The 17099-nt window shown below is 44.4% G+C and overlaps 1 protein-coding gene across 1 annotated transcript; it reads right to left on the minus strand.

Moving 5' to 3' along the window:
- Positions 1 to 9013: 9013 nt before the first annotated feature.
- On the minus strand, positions 9014 to 16979 carry Arpc5 (actin related protein 2/3 complex subunit 5). Its single transcript, XM_059280732.1, has 4 exons — positions 16644 to 16979; positions 14576 to 14647; positions 12037 to 12213; positions 9014 to 9229 (listed from the first exon to the last, which is right to left on the minus strand). The coding sequence occupies exons 1-4, from the start codon at positions 16785 to 16787 to the stop codon at positions 9167 to 9169; spliced, it is 456 nt and encodes a 151-aa protein (XP_059136715.1). The 5' UTR covers positions 16788 to 16979; the 3' UTR covers positions 9014 to 9166.
- Between the last annotated feature and the right edge of the window lie 120 nt (positions 16980 to 17099).

Below are 17099 nucleotides of genomic sequence, written 5' to 3' on the forward strand. Positions count from 1 at the left end.
CCGTGTCCAGCCATGTCCTCAAACAAGACTGGTAGGCATGGCCCACACTGCCACCCAACCACAAGCTCATGAAAAACTCAGAGTAAGTAATACTCAGGAAGCCATTACCAAATTCTTGACCCACAAAACTGTCAGAGGAGGCCTTTACTGTTGTAAGCTACTGGGTTTTGGAGTGATTTGTTACATCATTTTTATTTTTCTTTCTTTCTTTCTTTCTTTCTTTCTTTCTTTCTTTCTTTCTTTCTTTCTTTCTTTCTTTTTTTTTTTTTTTTTTTGGTTTTTCGAGACAGAGTTTCTCTGTGTAGCTTTGCGCCTTTTCCTGGAACTCACTTGGTAGCCCAGGCTGGCCTCGAACTCACAGAGATCCGCCTGCCTCTGCCTCCCGAGTGCTGGGATTAAAGGCGTGCGCCACCACCGCCCGACCATTTTTATTTTTCAATGCTCATTTAAGCAGTGACATTTTCTGTGTACTTGCTACGTAGTGACTAGACTTGGTAACCTTGCTAGGTAAAAGATAATAACTTGCATTGAGTGCTAGGCATGGGTGAACCACAGTGTGCAAAAACAGTGCCCATTTTCATGAAGCAGTATCATGCATCAATGATCTAATAATCATACAAATGACTATAGATTGTAACAATGCCAAGCGCTACACAAGGGCTTTTGCCATTCAGAGGTACAAGGGCATTCATTCATTCATTCATTCACTCATATCAGATGGGAATGGAAATGGTTTTCCTAAGGAAGTAAACAGAACAAGGACCTGGTCATGTGAATGGAAGTGAGGATGAAGGGCATTTCTGGCAGAGGAAGCATTCTGAGCAAAGGCCTTTGGCCGGAGTGGAGGGAATACTCAGAGGGAAAGTCACTGTGGCTGTGACTCAGAGATTAAAGGTGAGCAATGAAGTTGGGAGACAGAGATAGGATCTAAGTCATAATGAGTTTGTAGTTTATGCCAAGAGCAACGGGAAAGCCTTTGAGGTGTTTATGTGGAGAAACAGGTGACTTTGACTTTAAAAGCGTAGGTTTAAAAAAATCTCAGGCTGGGGACATGGCTCGGGGAGTAAGTGTGGGGATCTGGGCTGGAGTCCCAAGATCCCTGTGAAGATGGGTGTGATTGGGTGCATCTGGAATACTAGTGCTCCTATGGTGAGATGGAGGTAGAAATGGGAGAATCCCTGCCAGTCTGCAGGCCAGGTAGCCTAGAGTAGGTAGCAACGAACGACGGAGTCCCTGTCTCAAACAAGGTAGAACAGAAGAGCCACACCTGAGGCTGTTCTCAGGTGTTCTTCATGGCATGTATGCACTTGCGTCCACACACATGAATGCATGTACACACATACACACATGCATATCACAACACACACACACACACACACACACACACACACACACAGCCCATCACCACTACTACCAACAACACAAAACCCAGAGTGTAGAGAAATGGGTGGAGGCATCTCAGAGGAGACCTGTCCCTCAGTTATCTCAGTAATTCCAACACTTAGCATCATGCAGCAGGAAAGGGTGCAATTCTCAAGCACAACAGCCCTCTACTTAGTGTCCCGGAAACTGGCTGAGTTCTGCAGACATACGTCCTGGCCTCTTTATCCACCTTCTAAAATGTCCACAATAGTAGAGTCATGTAGCATGCAGACAAATTAGATAGCTGGAAATTTCAGAAGTCCAGCTGACAGCACAGCCCATTGATCAGTACATAAAGGAAATACAACCAGCATTTCCCCAAAGGACGGAGGATGTGCCAGGTACATGGCATTTTTCAGTGAGTTGTGACTTAACATTGTATGAAACATGTATGACTTTATAGATGAAGAAATGAACTCAGAAAGGCTAAGGTCACATCAGAAGCCACAGGACTTGCTCTGTCGCAAAATGAAATGTACTTTATTATACTACAATTACTATCTGACTCCATTGAATGTCTTTCACATGTAGAAGGCCTTAACTCTTAGATACCTGACATGTAACAAGGATACTTCTTCAGGTAGTACACTTCTTCAGCTAGCCTCATTAAAATGGGCAATAATTACTGATTCACTTGCTCACCTAAAGGAGTCTGACTCTTTAGCAAACACGTGAGAGGCTCCAATGAGGTGCAAGGCTTTAGAAAGTGGCCAGAGGTAGGATATGGACCTTGCCCTAGAAGAACCTGTCTATTAAATACATTGTTTTATGTGTCAGAATCCTGAGAACTTTTCTTCTCCTTCATGGACACCTTCACAGGGGAGGTGTGATCCAGCCCCTGTCTCAGGCACTGGTTCTAGCCTGAAGATGGATCCATCAGAATCTCTCCCTGGCACTTTGGAAGTGGAGTCAAGGTAGAAAAGTCAGTTTGGTTTGGGTGCCTGAACTTCACGATGGGAACTTGGGTGTCTGGTGGACAGTTTCCTGGTAGGGGAGGGGAAGTTGATGGGAACAGAAGCAGGAATGATAGGAAGGTTTGCAGAGGTTGATCTGTGGACCTTGGTGTGCTTCTGTCAGCGTGTGAGGCTCACTGGGAGCACCATTTCTTCTGCTTCCTTGAGTGGTATTAAAGCACAACTCACCGTGCGGAGTGGACGGTGCTCCTTGGAGTGGTGCTCCAGGGAGGTTGGCAAAGAAGCTGTACAGGCCAAGGCCAAGTCTTCAAGTGCTGAACGTAGTTTAGAGTAGAAACAGCATGTGTGCTGCGATCTGTCTCTGAAACCCACAAAGCCATCACTGTGTATCCTGCTCACCTTCCTGCTGAGCCGCGCTGAGTCACTCTCAGGGAGACACTTGGCCTATATATTTCCTGTCCCAACGACTGCTGTAATGTCCCACTCCTAAGTGGCTGTATCCCAAGGGCAGATGCTTCCCATCTCGTTAGAGTCAACACTGGGTACTAAATACATCCAGGTTAAGGGAATCTCTTGCTTTTGAATGGAGAACTAAGAATACTTGGAACTTGTCCCCAAACACTTGGTAGCACCATAGTGCCAAGTAATTAGCAAACAGGATTCAGGCTAATTATATGACTTCTGATACTACAGTGTTCCCTCTGCCTTCCATTTCTTTTCTGCTCTTTTTCTAATTGGTAAACTCTCAGTCTTCAAGACCCAGTGGGATGGTTATATGTTCAGTTTTTTCCTTAACAATCACTGTTGAAGAAGTAATTTTGCCAACGGGTACTCTATGGCCTTTTACCATTTCTTCATTTCCTATAGGATTTTAATGTTGTTCATGTGTCTGTTTTCTAGACTCTAGACCTGCAAGGTCAGGAGCATCTCTTCAGTACTCTACAGTCCCTGGCACGTGTATATTATCAATAGAGACACTGATTTCATTAGTGAAATACATGGCAGCGAGTGCTGTGGTTAGCTGTGTGCCTTAGAAAAGCCAGCAACAAACAAACAACAACAAACAAACAACAAGAACCCATCAAGCCTTCAGAGAGACAACCAAACTGCCGGGCCTGGTGTCATCGGTTGTAATCCTTGCTATTCGGAAGGCTGAGGCAATAGGATTGTGAAATCAAGTTGGTGAGGCCCTGTCTCAAAGTACAAACAGGAGCTGGGGGGATCAGTGATGGAGCACATGTGAGGCGCCAGGTCCAACCCCCAAAAATGAAATTAGAAAAGCAATAAACTAATCTATAAAGTGTTATCCAGGACTTCTCCCATTCGTCATCCACTGAGACTGAACCTAGAGCTTCCCTCATGGGAGGCAAGTGTTCTGTCTGGGAGCTCTGTCTTATTCTACTCCTTGTGAGGACTGTGGGATTTATGTCTTGTGTTTACTTTTTTTTTTTTTTTTAGGCGACAGGGTTTTATGAGGGCTAGGCTGGCTTTGAACTTTCTGTGTAGATGAGGATGGCCTTCAACTCCTGATGCTTCTGTGTTAAGATCAATCCACGTGAGTCTATTTAATGGGTTATAGGGATTTATTAAGATATAAACTGAGGAAACACACTCATGAATACAGAACCGAGTAAACAGCTGAAGTCGTCCTCTGTTCTGACTGAAGTGAATCCACCTGGCAGTTCGATCAGACCAGGAAGCAGGCAGCAGGGAGAAGGGGTCACTACAACCTCAAGAAGCACCGCCTCCTTCAGGCCCTATAGCCCAAGGTCATGGGCGGAGCAAATACCAGTACACTTCTGCTTCTGCCTCTCAAGTGCTAGGACTATATGTGTGTGTCATAGTTCTGGCTTCTACATGGGAGTTCTATATGGGGGCAAACTAATTATTAGGTTTCAAATTCAAATATTTGAATTTGAAAAAGAAATTGTTGGCAAGAAAAATACAATCTTTAAAATTGAGCACATATTTAATGAAAACAAGGTAAGAATACATGTATAATATGCTAGTGTCTATATAGGCAAAAGGAGGAATTTGTAAGTACTTACTCGTGAGTGATAACACTCTTGTTAAAGAATTATATTCTTTGTCAAGAGGACTACTAGGGTAGGTGGGAAAATCATCAATATAGGAACAAATTATTAGAAAACAAATGAGTAAAAAGGGAAATTATAAAATTATTTATTAAAAAAGACACTGACTTGGGGCTGGAGAGATGGCTCAGAGGTTAAGAGCACTGGCTGATCTTCCAGAGGTCCTGAGTTCATTTCCTAGCACCCACATGGTGGTTCACAACCATCTGTAGTGAGATCTGGTGTCCTCTTCTAAATAATCTTAAAAAAGAGACAGGGTCAAAAAAAAAAAAAAAAAAAAGGACACTGACCTTTATTTACCTCAGTCATTAGGTGAAGAAACTTTTTAGGGTTGCTTTGGGAATCTTGATTTGATTTTTGGGATAAACAAAATGAAGCGTATTGTTCAGCATCTTGTCCATTTATGGCATCTGGTTGGCACCATTAGAAAAATGTGACATCTACTCAGGAAAGGTGATCCAGCTGCTGTGCCTTCAGAGGTGTGTGTCCCATGGATCAGTACAAAGTTCAGAGATCAGCCACCTGCAGAGCAGGAACTAAACAGAGCTGGAAGACAAACAGCTTTTTAGAAGGCTGGACTGGATCAGGTGTGCCATGTGCTGCTCAGGCGGTTTCATGCTGTGGGGACCTTCGGAGTTGTTCCAGAGAGAAGAGAGAGGTACATAGATCATTTGTGTTCCTCATCATAAACGTCGAGGAACCCAGGAAAAGTGAGGAAAGGAAGCCTGGGGTGGGTCAGCAGGGGAAGCAGCACCGCCTGCAGGCAGAACACTGCCGAACACGCTGGCCCGAACACGCTGGCCCGGAGGCTCCCTGCTTGGCTGAGAGGAGCATCATTTGCTGGCCCTGGAGCTTCCCTACTTCCTCCCAGGGCTGCAGGGCTGAGGCGAAGAGGGAGAAGGGAAGAGAGACCCAAGGAGTGAGCACCTTTCTAAATGTTAAAAGGCATTGGCTTGACTTAGTGTCTCTCCATTCTTGATCCTTTTGGCGCTTTTTAATATTTTTGCCTGTAAGAAGTGTAAACACACCAAATTCTAGTTATGAACAAGTGCCCTGGTTCTTGCTAAATGGAATATTTATTTATTTATTTATTTATTTATTTTTATTTATTTAGTCTACGTGGCTTACTCTTTTCCTAGGGATATTAAAGTCATACTGAGAGGAAACTGCTGAGCTCTTAGTGTTGAGCAGGCTTCTCACTGTAGAACGTTTCCAAACCTTTCTTCTCCGTCTGTTGGCTCTTGTCCGGAAAAGGCTCCTGGCATGATCTCACAAGTATCCAAGGGCTGGTTTGGGGATTCTAGAGAAACTCCCAGGCCTCACCTCTCCTAGAAACAGCTTTCTTCCCCACAAAGAGTAAGCAGCTTGGCAACTGCATTGATGCAGGTATGACAAGGTGGCCCGTGTTAGTGGGCTGGTCTATTTTCTGAGCTTCAGATCTGGAGGCAGGTTCTCAGGACGGGGTGAGCTTTTCCTCTTAATCCTCCTGTAACTGAGATTCTGGTTTTGACAACTGAAAGTCACACTACCACAAACCAAGGACGTCTTCAGTGCCCTGCGTATTTTACAGTTGGCATTATATTCATATAAAACCAGTGTTAACTCTGGACTACTGGGATGTATGCTGGACCACTAGTGTCTCAGTACAAGACACAAAGTCAACAGTAGGAGATAGAATTGACCATTCAAAAAGATTAAGAATAAAGAGTAAAAACCACCCCCCAAATTTATTTATTCCTTTGTGTTGGTATGTGTATGTATGTGGTCATATACACCTGTGCATGTGGACCACTGACTCCCCGGAGCTGGAGTTACAGGTGTTCTGTGGGCATCTGGCTTGTTCCTGAGCACTTTGATCTGAACTCCAGACCTCAGGACTATGCAGTAGGCACCCAGCCACAGAGCCCCCTCTCCAGCACAGCTAGAATCATGTTTAATGAACAGCTCTTTATTGATAATTTAAGATGCTTTTCTTCTAAAATTTAATTTTCCCATTCTTTTTTTACTGTTATGGGAGACTAAACGACCAGTATTTATTTGGCGAAAACCAAACCAAAAGCCACCTTCTGTAACTTCCTTACTGTCTTGAATCCCCCAGGAGACATTCCTTTTGAAAGTGCAATCTGTTCAGTAGCTTCCATGGTCTAGAATTTTCCGTTGCTGAAATGTTAAAACTCTTACGAGTGAACTGACATTCCCGTGTATGCCACTTGGACCCTCTGCCCTTCCTGTCTTTGTAAAACTTCATTTGGATTGACCCACTGGCCTTTGGCTCACTTGGTTTTTGCTGTTCACCCAACATCAACTGCACTCAGTCATGTGCTGAACTGCAGGGCAATGATTTTCAAGTACCCCAGACTGACTTCTCAATGCAGGATGACCCAGACTGCACTCACCTGACACCCCCAATGATGGGATTAGTTTGTATTACTTGCAGTTATTACCCGTGCATCAGTGCATTTCCTGAAGGAATCAGCATTCTCACTTGCCACCACTTCCTAAAAGGTGCTCCTACCTAGGAACTAAAAGATGAGTCTATTTGCTCTGGGTCTCCCTTTCCGGCGTATGGGGATTGAGAGGAGGCACATGCTAGCTTCCACCACTGGGCTACACTGCCAGCCTTGACTTTTCTAAGGCAGGTTCTTGCTGGCTTGCTCAGGCAGGCTCATGACCTGCTTGCCTCAGTCTCGAGTGTGAGACTTCCCACTGCCTCCCACCCTTTTTGGGGGAAAAAAAATGGGTGGAAACAAGCCTGGTCCGGGCACAGCTGTAATCCCAGGTGGAGGCTGAGGCAGGATTGCTGAGTTTGAGGCCAGTCTGGACTAAATATCGAGATCATTTCTCAAAACAAAACAGGGTCAAACCAAAGCCCACCTAAGCACTGAGATTAGAGAAGAGAAACAGGCAGAGACCTGCTTCTGTGGAGCTGGAGGATGGCTGAGGGTCAGGGCTGCTGTGACAGGGACCTAAGCTCCGACGTCTGGCACCCGAGTCACACACCGTGGTGTCTGTAATCTCAGCACTGGGGAGGTGGCGACAGGAAGATCCCCAGTCGGTCAAGCCACTGGTAAGCTCCAGGTTCAGCGACTCGAAGAATAAGGTGGAAAAGCGACTGAAAATACCTGACACCGACCTCTGGCCTTCACATACACTGGCTCCCACGTGGGCAACAAAGAGCCATTTGTGTGCCAAGTCCCGGTTGGCATTTATCTGCTTTGCTATTCACCAGGGGCAGTTACTATGACCTGGGCAGACACACCTGTGGAGCCCATTGTCTCCAGCTGGCACCCACCCTCATTCAATTCCTATGCTGTACTGCTTGTCCATTTTTACCATCTCCCCTTAGTAGAGCTGAAGGCTGACAGGTTTTACTACAGCCACTTCTGTGAATATAAAACACGGACTTCTCCTTAACTAACTGGAGATTTATAAGTATTCAATTAAGAAAAAGAAATTATTCAACACTGACAGTTTATTTTCTGAAGTTTATCATAATTTTACAAAACAGAACAAAACAAAAAAGCAGGTATCAAAAACAGCAGTTTACAGAATTTCTGCACTGGTTCTCACCTCAGTCAGTGACTCAGGAACTGGCCTTACGCAAAGACTAACCAGGCGGATCCCTCTTGGCCATGTGCATTCACGTGATTGCTTTTGGAACTACTTCATAATAAGAATTTTTTACAAGCACCGGTCATTTTTTGAGAACCGATTTGGTTTGTCCAACAAAGTAAACACTTTTTTTTTTAAACTGCGTGGCATTTTTCTTTCTTAAAAAACACTGAGCTGAAACACAGAATATGTATTTGTTTGGATCAGAACCAAATTTTCTGAGATCCCCATTACCTGAAGAACACTGAAGACATCATCGGGCATATGAAATGTTACAGTGAATACTTGTGTAAATGTCTAAGGCAGCTACCTTATTTCTGAAAAAAGTAGTATTTCATTCAGAGGCTGCTAGAGTTTGAATTCCATCTGTTTCAATGTCCTTTTCTGACTTGGGATAGTTTCCCCAGACAGCCTTATTATCAGAAGGAAAATGTGATGTCTGTGCCAAAGAGGCACTTATATTTTGTAAATACATTTATACAGAGCAAGACTCCTTGCTCTGGACCCTGGGTCACCACAAAGAGATTGAGAGGCCATGATAATTGGATGCTAACAGGAAGTAGCACACTTACACTCACAGCATCATCTGTAGGTAAGCAGAAATAAAGCTGGAAATTGGTAGTGGGGCTCACCCACTACTTGCTCTGGAAACACATTTTGCTTAAATACGGGAAGTGTGGTCCAGTTTTGCAATGTTAATAGCTGCCAGTCTCTCATTTTTAAAAACAAAGATCACTTCCTGACTAGCAATGAGTTAGGAAACTGGCCTCAAATTTGATCAGATCTCTCAGTATTGGTTAAAAATAAAGTAAAACCCTTACCCAGCCAAAAGAGTTAAAAATTGCACAATCAAACCCGAATATAAATTACAGAATGGTATACATATTATTACATGGTTATGAAAGGATCAAACACCCCCACTGAAACAAAATTTCCTCCACATTATTTCCATTTTCATTAAGGAAACTGATATGTAATTTTCTTCTTTATAGATATGAAAAAGGAAGCAAGAAGGCAAAGCTGAGAGAAACAGATGCCACCCACAGGGCAGCGGTGCCATTTGGTTGTTTTGGTCTTTGTACCAGCAACTCCCACTCCTGTGAACGACGTCCAGTTCCAGCTGGACTACACAGTTTTTCTTGCAGTCAAAACACGAACGATGGACCCTACTCCTCCAGCAGCAAGCGCCTACAACAAACCAAATACATCGAAAGAAAGGGTCATAAAGAGTCAAGTCTCAGATTAGGCAAGGTACTGAAATCGTTCATTTCTTGGTACTTCCTGAGCACCTATCTACTGTGCTGCAGGCAGTGCTCGGCATGAGACTAGTACGAGTCTGATTATTAGGACTAAGGCATAATAAAAACAAAGACCAAGGAAGGGTTCTTACCCTTGTGAACTTACTTCCAAATACACACCAGTCACTATTCTAGTACACTGTGTCTAAATACTGTTTCAAGATGTCTGCAGCACAATGTTCCTGACTAAAACAGCTGTTCAAATATAAACAGAGGACATTCTCCGTCTGCCACCCTTATTGTGGTTAGGAAGAACCTTACAGTGGGACAAGCCATCCAACTTCCTCTTAGTTTGCAGATTTCCCCTAAGGTAAGAAGGTATTACTTAAGAGCTGATGATCTCTAACTCTGAACCTTTGAACTTCAGTAGCTGAGTCATTAAATATTAGCAATTGGAAATTCTGGTTTACTTATACTGAAAAAGATTTTGAGTACCACTGTATTGTGGGGATATGAAAGTGAGCAAACATCCTTTGGTCTACTAGGAGACAGTTATACAAATGTAACAACCTTCTGGTATCATGTATGAAGTGCTGTGAGTTATCTTAGGGTGCTACAAGAATGGAGAAAGGGCAGGTCCCTAGCCTGACAGCAAGAGATGCTAGAGAAGCGGACAGACTGACACCAGAAAACAGTGTGGAGGTGTGGGGTCAGGGGTATTCAGGGACAAGACTGGTCGGACCGAGCCTAAGGGAGAGTGGTGTGGGCCACCAATGACTGGCAGGGGTACCTCCGGATTTTACAGACAACACTCCAGTGCTTGGGTAGAGAAGAGACTGGCGCAAGGTAGACCTGGTGGCAAGTCAGTCAGGATGCTCCAGCAGTTGCCTTGAGGATAGAGACCTGCTGGCACCGACGGACTTGAGGAGCACTTAGAAAGTCAACTCTGGAGGGGAGACTGGGAAGAAACAGACTTAACATGTGGACCACATTCCTCACCTACGATAAATTTGCCTGCTAGTGGTATTTTTGAAGATTACATGAGTTAATATGCTTATAAACTTCTCAGAAGAATGTTTGGACTATCACAGTCCCAATCAATGTCACTGGGATCCTGAGGCTACACTGGACCTATGTCAGTTGGGCTTTAGCGGCGGTTCTTCACCTGCAAACTGAAGACAGAAAGATGTGCACACCTCAGAGCCAGTGAGAAACAAAGGGAATGTAAACAAGTGCACAGTCTATCAAAGTGTCCCTAGTAAGAAGACCGTACATATGACTGCCCGGATTCTCTTCAGTGAAGGGGCACTGTAATTACACGGGCACTCACTGGAATACTGTGAGGTGTTGTTCATACATATCAGCTCTTCTGTAGTGTACGCACAGTAAAGTGACTTAACGGAGCCTCAACAAGTCTACTTTCAGTTTTCTCTTCTATGTGGATTTTCACTCAGACTCAAGAGAACCGTTTAAAAAGAACGGACTTTGGGGGGGCTGAGGCAATGGCTCAGAATGTTAAACGTGCTTCTCTGCAAGCCTGGCATGCTGAGCATGCTGAATAGGATCTCCAGTCGTGGTCAGCATCTGGAATCGCAGCATGCCTATGGGAGATGTGGCCAGAAGCTCTTGAGCCAGCTAACCTTGAAGCATAGAGCACAGGAGAAGAAACAAGAGGAACCCTGCCCCAGATAAGGCGGAAGGAGAGGATCCCCAGAGTTTTGAGAACTCTAAGAATGGTAAGAGAATACACAGCCCTTTACCAGTTTTTTTTTTTCATGCTATTGCTTATATTTTTACCAGTTTAAGAATGAAAGATACCTAAAGTACACTTGCTCTCTGTATGGGTACAATGTGTGTGTGTGTGTGTGTGTGTGTGTGTGTGTGTAGGTAGTCATTCCTTCTGTCCACCATGTGGGTCCCAGGGAGTGAATGGGGTTGACAGGCTTGGTGACAGGAGACTTTACCCACCTAGTCACCTGGTTCACCTATCTACTAACTGCTTACTCAGAACTAACAGTAATTTCTTTTCCTCTCCCTCTCTGAGACACAGCCTCTCAATAGAGTGTAGAATTCACTACATAGACCAGGCTGGCCTGGAATGCCTCTCTCCGGAGTGCAGGATTACAGGCATTCACTACCATGCACGGCCAGTAACAATTTCTGAAAACAAAACAAAACAGAGTTACAGTGCTGGTGAGCAAACCTTGGGACGTTAGGCAAGCACTCTACCTTTCTCCACAGTCCTTGGCAACCTCTAGTAATTTTCTATTCCTTTGAGCTTGCCTATTTCAGATTAGTTCATATAAGTAGAAATACCAAATATTTGTGTCTGGTTTCACTTAGTACAACATCTTCTGGGTTCACCTACATTGTAGCATGTATAAAAACTCCATTCCTTTTCACAGATAAGTAACATTCAACAGTTTGTATGTATCACACATTAATTCTTTCATTTTGGGTTATTTCTATCTTTTGATTGGTGTGAAAGAACTCTTGATTTCCATGATTTTCTTCTGAAAATTTTCTTGGAATTCATACTTCAAGTACACAATCACTTATGTACTAACATATGCAAATAAGTATGCGGTGCAAATCGAAATCTCTAAAGACCAAGGCTGGTAAGCAAATGTGAACTTTTCATTCCCATGCATTTTATTTGTAATAATAGAGATAGACAATCAAGTCTCGTTTTCCAGGTGCTAAGAGGTATCGTTCATTCGTTCTCTGTGATCTACGGATCTGTCATCTGTGACTCACCTTCTCATGCCACTGCAGTAACACGGCACTGCTGTTGTCGGACGGGCTCTCAAAGCCTTTATAAATATACTTCATTAGGAGGTCCACACCATTCTTGTCCAGAGACTGAACGGCCTTTTCAATATCGTTAGCTTTAAAAGAGATGAGCACTTTCAAGACAATGCTGCCCGCCCGGTCCTGAGGGTAAATACACAACAAGCGATTCAGACATGTGTATGCTGGGAACAGCATTTTAGAAAGGCCACACTGGGGTGCAATGTGAAGGGTGACACACACGGAGGATGGGAAAGGAAACTCCTTGGGAATGCGGCCAGGGTTTTGAGAGACGAAAGAACAAGGGCTGTCAGCGTGGGTTTCGGAGTGCTCAGTGTTTAGAGCCCTGATGCGGCAGGGCTGCGTGGTGGGAGAAGCTGCCGAGGAGGTGAGAGAACACGGCATGGGAGGACAGATCATGGGAGGGCCTGCAGGCCACGCTGTAACGGCTCTGGCTTTTCCTCTGAGACAAGACAGTGGAGGGTGTGGAGAGCAGAGACACGATCTGACTCTCATCTGACGACTATTTTGGCATCTCTGCTGAGAACAGCATCGATGGCAGAGGAAGAGAAGACAGAAGCAGGATGCTCGTGAGGTGCAGTTCTAAGCACACGGGATGGCTCTGGTTGCCATGACAGCAGAGGTGCTCAGAAGGAGCCCATTCTGTTTGTTGTTTTTGAGACAGGGTCTTACTGTGTGGCCCTGGCTGTCCTGGAACTCACTATACACACCAGGCTGGCCTCGAACTCACAGAGATCTGCCTGCCTCTGCCTCCCAAGTGCTGGGATTAAGGGCTCCGGAACACAGTCTTGATAGAACCAAAGGTAGAACTGGGGATTTACTAACAGACTGATGGGAAAATTTAATAATTTATTATAACATTTGAATTTTACTACTTGGTCTTAAAAAACTCTTAACCAAAGAAGGAAACTGATTTATACAATTCTATCTTGTACTATCTTTCAAAAGTGGTATTTTCTTAAAATCTCCTGTTTAAAACCGTTAAAAAACTTTTAAGTTTCCTAGTTACAGACATGAGGTCCATCTATGCTCATCTCTAAACTTTCCCTCTGGTAAAGCCTGCTCTAGAAACAAAGGTATCTCCTTATGCATCGTCTAAGCAGGGGGAACACGTCATGGACCCTTTCAACAATTCATTTCTCCTTCTGTTCAGCACAGAGTGGTAGCATCAGCATTCCAATGGGCAGGATTTTACAGACTATTTCTACCACCAATATTATCTTCAGTTTAAAGATGGCAATTTCTCTGTTTAGAAAATATCTTAGTATCTGGAGCTATAACCTCCCACCCACAAGCTGTCATTAAAAAAAAAGACACATAAGGGGTAAAACAAATTTTAATGATGTTCCTAAAACCTTTTAAAAAGCAAAGAAAAATTTCCCCTATACAAAGTTTTGTTGCCTTGATAATTAGTATACATTTACCCCTAACCACTATTCAATTAAAGTTCTTGAGTCCCCGAGGGGTAGACCTACGGACCACAGGGCTTTGGTTAGCCTGCCTTTTAAACAATCAACAACTAAGTAGTTCTGCAAAAATCAGTAGAGAGGTGTAAACTGCAAAGCTCTTCTAAGGAATCTGGCAATACTTTGTGTAGCAAAAGCCTTAAAAAAGTGATTTTCATCTAGCATTTATCTCCTGGGAATTTTACTGACAGAAATAATTAAGATGTAGGGGTTGGGGATTTAGCTCAGTGGTAGAGCGCTTGCCTAGTAAGCGCAAGGCCCTGGGGTTCCGGCCTCAGCTCTGGGTGTGGGGGTGGATGTGTGGGGGGGAAAGATTTACCAAAGACTTCATTTTAGCAGGAGAAACTAGGCAATCTAATATACAATAAAAGGGATTGGGTGTATATAAAATGTTGCATAATTGTGTACTGCAGTTAAAATGCTTTAGAAAGTTCATGCACACAGCTATACAGCTGAATTGCAATATTCTTTTTTTTTTTAAAGAATATAAACTATTGTAAAAACTCTTAAGTATGCCGCAATACCAAAGACAGTAACCGACCAAGGAAGTAGCATGGTGATCATCTTTTTATGCTCTCATGTCTTTGTTTTCTATAATATTTAATATCAACATATTTAATTAATCTATATATTTAATACTGACATAATTAACACAATATCTAATAGTAATGTAACTAACATAATCAACAGAACCGATGTCTCCATCCTTTAAATTGACCGTGTTCCATACAGCATTATCCTTACTCTACATTTCAATGCTATTTTTCATAAGATCTCTTTACTTATCAAGAGTCTCCTTTTAAACTGGATGTGGTGGCATAAGCCTTTAATCCTAGTGGAGGCAGGAGATCTCTGTGAGTTCCAGGCTAGCCAGGTTCTACACCGAGACCCAATCTCCAAAAACAAAACAAAAGGAACAAAACAAACCAAGACAATTTCACGTTGTCAACTCTTGTGTCGAGGATTTCAACACAAATAGTGGGACACCACCGAGACTAATGCTGTGGCCTGAGACTCACCTTCACTGCCTGACTCTTTGTGTTGATGGGGGGGTTTTTCAGAGCGGCCTGGAGTGCAGCTGTCATGTTTCCTGTGATGACAGTTAAGGGGATAACAGCAAAGGACAGTCCCTGCTTTACAGGACTATTGGTTCTTATGACTTGACTTTCTAAATAGTAACAAAAATTACTGCATTCGTTTATTTCCAATATGTCAATCAAAGGGTAAAAACAAAAGAATGTAAGAATTTTTTTTTTTTTGTAAAGTAAAGATTGTTTTGACCTTGGTTCTATCAAAGAGATTACACTTTGCAGTGAGATACACACAATTGTCTAGATAGGTATTCAAGAAACCTTAAAATATGCATCAGAATTATTAGGTCACCAACTGAAGCAGCCTATCAACCAACAAAGTACACCGTCTTATTTGTGTGTGATTCTTATTGGAAAACAACCCTAAACTTTATACTGAACCTACACTGTATATTAACTGAAATGCTGGCTGATTACTCTGGCAATCAGAATGGAACAGGCAATAGCTTAATATTGATGAACAGGGCTACGGAAGCTGTAATAATCCCCATGACCTGTAGGTGGCAGCTTACTTTTTCTCCCTCCAGGTTATCGGAACTGGTCTGGACCATCTATACCTACTCAATCAGTCTCTGAAAGCCCTAGTGAGTTAGCAAGCATGGGAAACGCAAGGCCAATCAGATTGTCAGAATAGACAGTCATTTCCCTAAAAGGAAAACCAGAGAGCCACTTGTTCCCCCATCTGTAGTACCCAACCAGGGCTGTGTCTCCTAGTTACAATGAGACAGTATCTTTATATTTTAAGATGGACTGATGAAAAAGTAGATTCAATTGATAATGGACACAGAAGTAGGAGCCACCAGAAATTACCTGGAATACATCATTAGTTTAATAAAATATCATATATCCATCAACATAAAGATTTTTTTTTTCTAAGAATAATGCTGACCACTTCTATGGAAAAGGTCTAATAAAAATTATCTAGTCGGCGATAAACTACTGTCAAGGCTGCATGGTTTTCTAAAGAACACTTAAAAAAAAAAAAAAAAAAAGAAACGCCCAAGTCCTTAAATAAATAATCCTATCAGTAGCAACTGATGTGAAAGTTGTGGTAATGAAAGTTAAACCTATATGGCGTATGTATATTCAATGCTGTAGTTACTAAATGTTTTTGCTCACTTATTGATTTCATTATAACCTAGTAGGAAACTGACGAGGAAAGAGCTGTAGGAACAGACAATGAATGCGATTGTTTTCTAAAACTACAATATGGGTTTTTGCAACATTTCTATTTTTCTAAGAGATCGATGCAAATGATTTTCACGGTTATGAATATTCAGATATGCAAACCAAGGAACCAGGAACTGACAGCCATATTTTAACTAGAATGGAAACAATTTCAGAATAACGATTTTGATTTATGGAACTGACTCACCCCCTCTTTTATATATCACTGGGGTTCATCTTAAACATTTCCAGGGATTCTCCACATGCATCCCCTATCCTTTTTCTATTGGCTTTTCCTTAGCAGGTAAAAGGCTCCAGGCTTTACCTGGGAATTCTGGAGAAGCAAACTCCCTTCGCCCTGCTAATGAATTATGTGCAAGCTTGCCAAATCCTTTTCTCCAATAGCGATGATGATGATGATGAAGAAAAACCCCATGGGCTGAATGCACCCAGGGCCTCAATTTGCGAACCGCTGCATCCCTCCTGGCTAGCCATAAACTATCTCACCGCTCTGCAAGCCACACACACCCGACGGAAAAGCAGACGGCAAGCGGGACGCCCGTGTCCCCACCAGGCAGGAATTTCTGGAGCTCCGGTGCCCAGTAGGGCGCCGGCCGGTCCCCCCGCGAGGGCGCGGCCGCTGGGGCGGCGCACCTGAGGAATCCGGGCGCCCGCAAGTTGGCGAGCGCGGCCGCGGGCGGGGTGCAGGCGGCGGCCTGCCGGCCCCGGGAGCTCCTGTCCCCCTCCATCCCCACCTCGAGCCAGGCGCAGCCGGCCGCGGGGCCACGCGCGTCCCCACGGGCCCCCGGCCGCCGCGACAGCAAGGATATTGCCGCAGGCATGAGTCCACCTCGCCCTCGTCGGGCCCGGCCTGGCCATCGCCGCCGTCCTCCTCGTCCACGAACTTGTTCTCATCATATTCGTCCACGTCCACCTTCCGGAAGCGGGCCGACGACACCGTGTTCTTCGACATCCCGGATGGATCGCGACGCGGACGCTGGCCTCCCCTCCGCGGTGCCTCTCTCCGCCTTTCCGCGAGCCCAGCCCGGCGCGACTCACTTCCCTCTTCCGCTCTGGGGCGTCGCCGGCAGCCGCGGCTCGCTCGCTTCTGGGCCTGCGCGCCAGCCCCGGCGCGGCTTCCTTCTCAGCGGCCAGCCCTCCTTCAGCCCCCGCCCCAACCCCCCGCCTTCCCCGGGGAGCGCGCGCGCCGGCCCCCGGGGGCGCGCGCGGGAGGCACGGCGCACGCGCGGGCCCGCTGCAAGGAAAGGGGCGGGGCCGGCGAAGG

The sequence above is a fragment of the Peromyscus eremicus genome, chromosome 15, assembly GCF_949786415.1.
Source record: "Peromyscus eremicus chromosome 15, PerEre_H2_v1, whole genome shotgun sequence".
NCBI classification, from domain to species: domain Eukaryota; kingdom Metazoa; phylum Chordata; class Mammalia; order Rodentia; family Cricetidae; genus Peromyscus; species Peromyscus eremicus.